Source organism: Nicotiana tabacum, chromosome 23, assembly GCF_000715075.1.
Source record: "Nicotiana tabacum cultivar K326 chromosome 23, ASM71507v2, whole genome shotgun sequence".
In the NCBI taxonomy this organism is placed as follows: domain Eukaryota; kingdom Viridiplantae; phylum Streptophyta; class Magnoliopsida; order Solanales; family Solanaceae; genus Nicotiana; species Nicotiana tabacum.
Window position 1 is genome coordinate 94,863,029 of NC_134102.1, and position 8,615 is coordinate 94,871,643.

At 40.5% G+C, this 8,615-nt stretch overlaps 1 protein-coding gene across 1 annotated transcript; it reads left to right on the top strand.

The window, feature by feature from the left end:
- Positions 1-3,397: 3,397 nt before the first annotated feature.
- Positions 3,398-3,838, top strand: LOC142177280 (uncharacterized). The gene has a single exon (XM_075245752.1). The coding sequence runs from the start codon at positions 3,398-3,400 to the stop codon at positions 3,836-3,838; it is 441 nt and encodes a 146-aa protein (XP_075101853.1).
- The last annotated feature ends 4,777 nt before the right edge of the window (positions 3,839-8,615 follow it).

The window sequence follows — 8,615 nt, forward strand, 5'->3', positions numbered from 1 at the left end:
CTCTTCTAGAGCCCTCAATTAATTTTGTACTACCAGATATTGTTATGATATTGGCTTCTTTCATAATTAAATAAGAGAAATATCTCTTATCTTTTAATATGGTGTGCGTCGTAGCACTATCCAGAAGGCATATTTCTTCTTTATTATTCATACGGCCAATTGAAGACTGAGAAGTCTTCATATTCTTCATAAAGAAAAAAATACATCATAAGTAATATTAAAAAATTTAAGAACAAAAGAAACTATACTTAGGAAAGTAAATACTGACCACATAAAAAGTTTTATTTAAAATATGAACTTCGAAAAAAAATACATTTATTCTTATAATTTTTTCCAATAATAAGTCTTCATTTATAATGCTCAAAGAAGTCTCCAGCTTCTAAATGAGTAATATCTGCAAGGCCTTCGAAAACATCATCTTTATAGGCAAGGTTTGCTTCAACTTTATCATGATTATTCATAGGGCCTGCCACAACATCATTTTGAAAGGTCAAGTGAGTCTCAACTTTATTTTGTTTCCCTTTTATAAATGCTTGATAAAGTTTGACAAAATATTCAGGTGTATGATAAATTTGTGCCCAATGATTTTTTATACAACATCGGTGGCAAATATTACCTTTGCCTTTTGAAGGATTATTCTGAGAACCCTTATTGTTCTTTTGTTTATAACGACCACCACCATGGCGATTATTATTTCGCCCCTTGTCACACCCACGTATATTTATACGGCCACGATAATTATTTTATCTTCTTTCAGACTTTGGGTCTATCGTTCCCAGATTCGCTTCTGAAAATGGAGTTGATCTAGTGGGGCGGGCTTGATGATTTTTTATTAAAAGGGCATTATGTTGTTCAGCCACCAAAAGGCATGAAATTAACTCAGAATATTTCTTAAAGCCCTTTTCACGGTATTGCTGTTGTAAAACCATATTTGAGGCATGAAAACTGGAAAGAGTTTTTTCCAGCATGTCCTCATCATTCATAGGTTCCCCGCATAATTTTAGTTGGGAAATTATTCTATATACAGCAGAATTATATTCACTTATGGTCTTATAATCTTGTAGCCATAAGTGCATCTACTCACGACGAGATCTTGGCAATACCGTGGCCTTTAGGTGGTCATATTGTTCCTTCAAACTAGTTCATAATTGAAATGGATCTTTCAAGGTTAAATATTCACTTTTTAACCCTTCATCGAGATGATGGAGAAGGAAAATCATGGCTTTCGCCTTATCCTGACTTGATGCTTCATTTCCTTCTTTAATAGTGTCACCAAGACCTTTAACGTCAAGGTGAATTTCAGCATCAAGTACTCATGGCAAATAGTTATTCCCAGAGGTGTCAAGTGCCATAAATTCAAGCTTTGACAAATTTGACATAGTGAAAACTATCATAGAAATAAGTGAATTAGAATGACAAGAATTATTATCAATTCAGTGAAGTACATAATCGTGTACTAATATCGTATATACAAGCTTGTAAAAGTAAAAAGTAATTACATGCAATGCAATGTTACTATATCATGCTTGACTGTAAATTAGCACACAATCATTACCCTATGTATACATGAAAAGCCAAATATGTTTACTCAATAGACAATAATCAGAGAGTTACAAAATTAAAGTAAGTATATCATGTTCCGACACTTATTATATCTCTCAATAGTGTAGTTAGGCATAAATCTTAATGATATCACTATTTCTAATTTCCAGTAAAAGACACGTCAATATCTAATTGATAGTTTTCAAAGTTCATATTTCTAACCAAATAATAGCTCTAACATAGACAGGAAATATTTCTTACTCTATATGATTATCTACCATATTAAATAGAACTCGTTCAAAAGTATAATATCACAAGGTTCTTTTAATATCATGGCAAAGAATTGATAGTATACTGTTCTATTTCATAAAAGTAAACTTAGAACTAGACATACCGGCATGACAATGTAAAATTAAAGCTTACTCTTTAGGAAGAAGATAAAACCCGGATGAAGCAGATAACTTCAATTGGTTAGAGACTCGTGATGATAATGTATTAAGAAATGAGAACAAAATAGAACAATATAGTAATAGAGACAAGATGTATAGGAGGAGAATGTAGAAGTTATCTTACTCAAGTGTGTTTCTTGTGTGTACTCCATAAGATAAAGTATACCCTATTTATAAAATATGGGATACATGAAAGGTTACAAGAATACACCTAAAGGTTACAAATATTAAGTGATGAATTAACTAAATACATGAACTCAAATGGTTCATGAAATAGGGATGTATGGAGTATTCAATGGACATCCACTTTAATATATTTATAACATAACTATTAATAAACAAACATATTAAAATACATAGATAACCCCTTAAAATTGGCTCCAATTATCATTTTAACACTTCAACTAACCCTTATACTACCTATTAAGCCCTCAAGCTACTATCAAAGTGTAACTATTGAACACAAAAAAACTCAGCCCCAAAGATTATTAAGTGCAAGCTCGGCTATGTGGCAGTGTAACCAATAAAAAAAGCCATGTCAATAAAAATATTTTCTCTTCGAATCCATTATCGAGTATCCTCCCCTTCCCCGTAGAAGTAGTTTCGCCAGCCAAAAACTGGCCACCATAGTCACACTGAAAGTAACCCATCAGTGTCGCCACCTCCGTCTTCCCTACCTCCCTCTCACCTCCAACCACCAGTCGCTCTTTGGAAATAGCTTTAATCTTCTCTTATTCTTTGCAGCAAATTTGTTGATCATTTTTTTAATGGCCTGGAAAGGTTTTGCCATTTGAAAGAATCTTCTCTTTTGGATATTCAGATTTGGAAATTAACATCTAATCAAGAACACTTAAGTTGATTTAGTCGAATACCGGAGGTGTTCTAATAAAATTTCAAATTAATATCTAATGATTCAACAGGGTACGGATGATGACCTTTCCAAATGTTTCCGAAGGGATGGCCGTGGCAGCCTTTCAGAATGGGTTGAGCAGAGAAGGTTCGAGGGTGACCAGAAAGCTTCTGAGTCGGCTGATGAAGTATCTACCAGCCACTTGGGACGAAATCCATAATACCTACTGTGCCGAGGTCAGAGCAGCTGAAGACGACCTCAATGGACCAACTCGACGGCTCACCTTGATACAATCTGAGCCCAGGAAAGAACACAAAGATAGTACGAGGAGAGACCACCCAGTGTCGCGGTTGGGTAGGGAACGACACCAACCCTATGTTAGGACACTCGTTCCCTCCTTCCGTTATGAAGATGGCCCGTCTAGGCTGAGATCAGGCACTCACAGGAACGATCGATGTATGCCCCCTTGTTATCTGCTCACAATTTTTGCGTATCGCCTATAGAAATGATCTACGCTCTCGAAAAGCTCGGAACAAAAGTCAAATAGCCGCCCAAGATGAGGTCGGGTCCAAACACAAGGAAATTTGACGCCCTCTGCGAGTTCCACCAAGAACGTGGACACAAAATAGAAGATTGCATTGCCCTAAGGCTAGAGGTGGCAAACTTGCTGCAGCAAGGGCACCTCAAAGAACTGCTCAGCGACAAAGGAAGGAACATCTTGGCGAGGGGTCGAGAACGTCCGGGCACGGCAAAGCCCCCTTCACTAGCTCGCACCATCAATATAATTATTGGTGGCAGCGATGATGCCTCTATCAATGGCATCAAATTCACTGCCACCCATAAGCTCAAAAGATCGATCACCCATGAACGTTATGACAGACTCGAAGAAAGTATCATCTTCGATGAGTCAGATGCCGACGGTTTGACTTTTCCTCATAATGATACACTTGTCATTACTTTAAGAATTTTAGATACCGATGTTAGAGAATTATGGTAGATGAAGGAAGTGGAGCGTGCACCATCCATCCTCGATTCCTCACACAGATGAGACTCAATGATAAGATAGTGCCACGTTACATTACATTAACCGATTTTAGCAATGCAGTTGAACGGACTTCGGAAAAAATCACACTTCCCGTTCTCGCCGGCGGAGTATCTCTAAAGATGACATTCTATATCATGGACCAGGACACCGCATACAATGCCATCATGGGACGACCATGGATATACCCCATGAGAGCCGTTCCGTCCAATTTATACCAAGTGATCAAATTTCTAACACCTTGGGGAATATTCAGCATACGAGAGGAACATCGTACATACCGGGAATGCTACCGAATTTCCATGGACAACACGACAACTCAACAAAAGAAAGAAAAGGAAAATGAAGCATAGCAATCAGCAGGGTCGAGGTCGCCACAAAGCGAAGCTGAGGAAGTCATTATGGATCCTGAGAGGGTGGATGTCATTGAATCGACGCTAGAAGACCTCGACCCATTCAACTAGATCATAGCGACCCCAACAAAAAGTCCTACATCGACTGCAAACTCCGAGAATCGAGTAAATTAAATCAATTCTTAATAACTAACATAGATTGTTTGCCTTCAGTCATACAGGCATGCCAGGTATCCCCAAAGAAAGAAATCTCCACACACAAGTTGAATGTCAACCTTTTATACCCTCCGGTAAGTCAGGTCCGACAAAAGTTTGACCCGCCATCAATGAGGCCGTCCGTGAAGAAGTAGAGAAGTTATTGGCAAATGGCTCCATCAAGGAGGCGAACTACCCCAAATAGATAGCCAATGTGGTGATAGTCAAAAAGAAAAATGAGAAATCGAGGATGTGCGTGGACTTCACAAACCTAAATAAAGCATCCCCAAAAGATTCAGTCCCACTACCACACATCGACCAACTCATCGACGCAACGGCCGGGCATGAGCTGTTAAGTTTCCTGGATGCCTACTCAGGTTACAACCAAATAATCATGGAGGAAGAGGACCAAAAGAAAACCACGTTCATCACCCACAGGGGAACATATTGTTATAGGGTCATGCCATTTGGGTTGAAGAACACAAGGGCTACCTATCAAAGGTTGGTCACCAAAATGTTCAAAGATCAACTCGGTAAAACCATGAAGGTGTATATCGACATGCTGGTCAAGTTCGTGAAGGCAAAGGATCATATTGACCACCTAACGGAAGCTTTCGATATACTAAGAAAGTACGGAATGAAATTAAACCCCGAAAAATGAGCGTTTGGTGTAGCCTCGGGAAAGTTTTTAGGTTTCTTGGTATCCCAGCGAGGGATTGAGGTCAACCCAGATCAAATAAAGGCTATTGATGGGATACCAGAACAATTGACTACTAAAAAGCAAGTCCAGAGATTGACCGGTCAAATTGCCGCCCTATCCAAATTCATCTTGCGGTCGTCCGATAGATGTCACAGGTTTTTCAGCGCATCAAAAAGGATAACGGCCTCGAGTGGATGCTCGAGTGTGTACAAGAACTGCAAGAACTGAAGGCGTACTTGTCATCACCACCCTTGCTCTCAAAACCCGAGCTCGGGGAGTGCCTAATCGTTTACTTCGCCGTCTCAGAAGTAGTAGTGAGTACGGTCTTGGTTTGAGAAATCAGAGGTGCGAAATCTCCATTTTATTATATTAGTAAAACATTTGTCGATGCCGAAATGAGGTACCCTCACCTCGAGAAACTAGCCTTGGCCGTGGTCGTAGTTTCACGGAAGCTTAGACCCTATTTTTAGTGCCACTGTATCTCGATCGTCACCACTTTTCCTTTAAGAAGCATATTACACAAACCCGAGTTGTCAGGGAGGCTGGCCAAATGGGCCATCGAGTTAAGTGAGAACGACATCACTTATCAGCCTCGCATAACGATAAAGTCACAAGTACTCGCCGACTTCATCGCAGACTTTAGCGCAAAAGTAATTCCTGAGGCTGAAAAGGAATCCACTCAAGCTTCTCTTCAAACATAGGACCTTTGGGTCCTGCACACCGATGGCGCATCCAATGCATGCGGGTTTGGTTTTAGACTCGTACTCGAGGTTCCCACCGGTGACATAATTCGCCAATCCATAAGATGCCCAGACATGACTAACAACGAGGCTGAGTATGAGGCGGTAATTGCAGGATTAAGACTAGCACTCAAGTACGGAGTGAAGCGATTAAAGCTTCATTGTGATTCTCAGCTCGTAGTCACCAGGCTACTGGTACTTTCCAAATCAAAGAGCAGAGGTTGCAAAAATATCAGACCAATATCTGTAGATTGTTACCTAATTTCGACGAGTACCAGCTCGACCAAATTCCACGAAATTACAACGTCGAAGCAGACAGACTCGCCAAGTTGGCCGCTGCCACCAAAAGTGTAACCCCTGGGTATAAGAGTGTAGTTCACCTCCTCAGCTCGACATTGGACCATATCAAGTTAAAATATGTAAATCTAACTTGGGACTAGCGCAATTGTATTAAAAACTATTTTCATGACGACACTATCCCAAACGAAAAAAAGGAAGTAACAAAGCTGAGAATGCAAGCTGCCAGGTATAGCCTCCTACACAACAACTAATACAAGAGAACGTACGGCGGTCCCTTGGCAAAATGCTTAGGCCCTAACCAAACCCAAAGCGTCCTCGAGGAAGTCCATGAAGGTCATTATGAAAGTCACTCTAGTGACCGAGCACTCGTCAGGTGCCTCATACGGGCCGGATATTATTGGCCCAACTATGAAAAAAGACGCTCTAGGATTTGTGAAGAAATGCGAGCAGTGTCAAAAATACCCCCCCGATAATTAATCAAGCAGGCAAGCACCTCCACTCTGTCACTTCTCTGTGGCCTTTCATTAAATGGAGAATGGACATCGTGGGACCACTTCCACCAGGACAAGGTAGCGTAATATTCCTTTTAGTTTTAACTGACTATTTCTCCAAGTGGGTGGAAGCAGGAGCATTCTCCCAAGTGCGTAAGCAATAGGTAATCGCCTTCGTATGGAAAAACATCATTTGCCGATTCGGCCTACCCAAAGAGATAAGCTGTGACAACGGGACCCAGTTCAGGGGAAGAAAAAACACCAAGTTCTTCGAAAAATGACATATTAAAAGGATACTTTCAACTCCTTACCACCAAGATAGCAATATATAAGCGGAATACTCCAATAAGTCTATACTAAACATCATGAAAAAGAAACTCAAAGAGGCTAAAAGATTGTGGTCGGAAGTATTCCTAGAGGTATTATGGGAGCATAGAACTACCCCGAAGACGAGCACAGGAGAGACACCTTATTCTCTAGTCTACAGAACAGAAGCAATTATACCAGTCGAGGTCGAAGAATCCAGGCTGAGGTACTCCCATAAAAGCGGCACCAGCAATGACGAGAGTAAGAGGTAAGATCTCAACAAGGTTGATGAGCAAAGAGATATGGCATACATAAGGATGGTCGCCTAGAAACAACAAGTAGAGAGTTACTACAACAAAAAGGCAAAGGTCTGATTGCTCAATATCGGGACTACGTACTCAAAGCTAAAACCAAGCAAACATGGATCCACGAGAAGGCAAGTTGGGAACGAACTGGGACGGACCATATAAAATTATAGGCAAAGCAAATAAAGGCTCATTCCAATAGGAAACCATGGAAGGGAAACCCCTGCCAAATAATTGGAACATCAGCCACCTCAAGTACTTCAACTTCTAAAAAATAAGAAATGCCCTGTAAGTCGTACCCTTTTTTCCCTCACTTGAGTTTTGTCCCAATAGGGTTTTTCTCAAGGAGATTGTTAACAAGGCGACGAGTGGGATACTTTGAGTTGAAGTACACGAGAGCAGATAGATATTTCATTGCTCGACTCCTCAAGATTCTCCAAGTCAAAGAATGAAGGGACTAGATATACTGGGACTGGAACGCCAGCCAACACCCAAAACTTGTAACTTTCTCCAAAAATTGCATAAGGGCAAAATAATGTAATCAGAGCAACGACATCAAAATAATAAAAATACACCTTTATCGAAACTGCTCCCCTGAATGGCTAAGTTCAACCAAGCTCAAACAATACCTATCGGCCCTCGGCCACAACTTGATGAAAGGTTAAGTTCGACCAAGCTCGAACAACACCTGTCGACCCTCGGCCATGACTTAATGAAAGGTTAAGTTTGACCAAGTTCGAACAACACTTATCGTCCCTCGGCCACGACTTAATGAAAGGTTAAGTTACGACCAAGTTCGAATAACACCTATTAGCCCTCAGACACGACCTAATGAAAGGTTAAGTTTGACCAAGCTCGAACAAAACCTATCGGACCTCAGTCACGATTTAACTTAAAAATATGTTCAACTGACTCGAACAAAGGCCAATACACTGACGACCACTCAACACCATGGCTATTGCAACTTAGAAAATAACAATGAAGAAAACACAGAAGCAAAACACAAATACAAAAATAAGAGCGCACAAAAATAGAAGTCATATATGAAACCAAAAGAACCTTTATATTCATAAAGAAAGTTTATACAAAAGACGCCAACCAAATACAAGAGATGAGAAAAACACACAAAAAATATTAGTGGTTGTCGCCGTCTTGACCTCCATCGTCCCCTCCTTCCCTGTATCGACCGTAAGCGGAGTCGCACCATGCACTATCCGTGAGCTGGTCCACATATCCCTCATCACCTCCCTCAGAGTCATCCTGAGATATGGCGGGGTCGTAGTCACATATAAGTCGGGCCTCATGAGTTTTGACTCAAGCCACCTCGATAGTCGTCTCATAG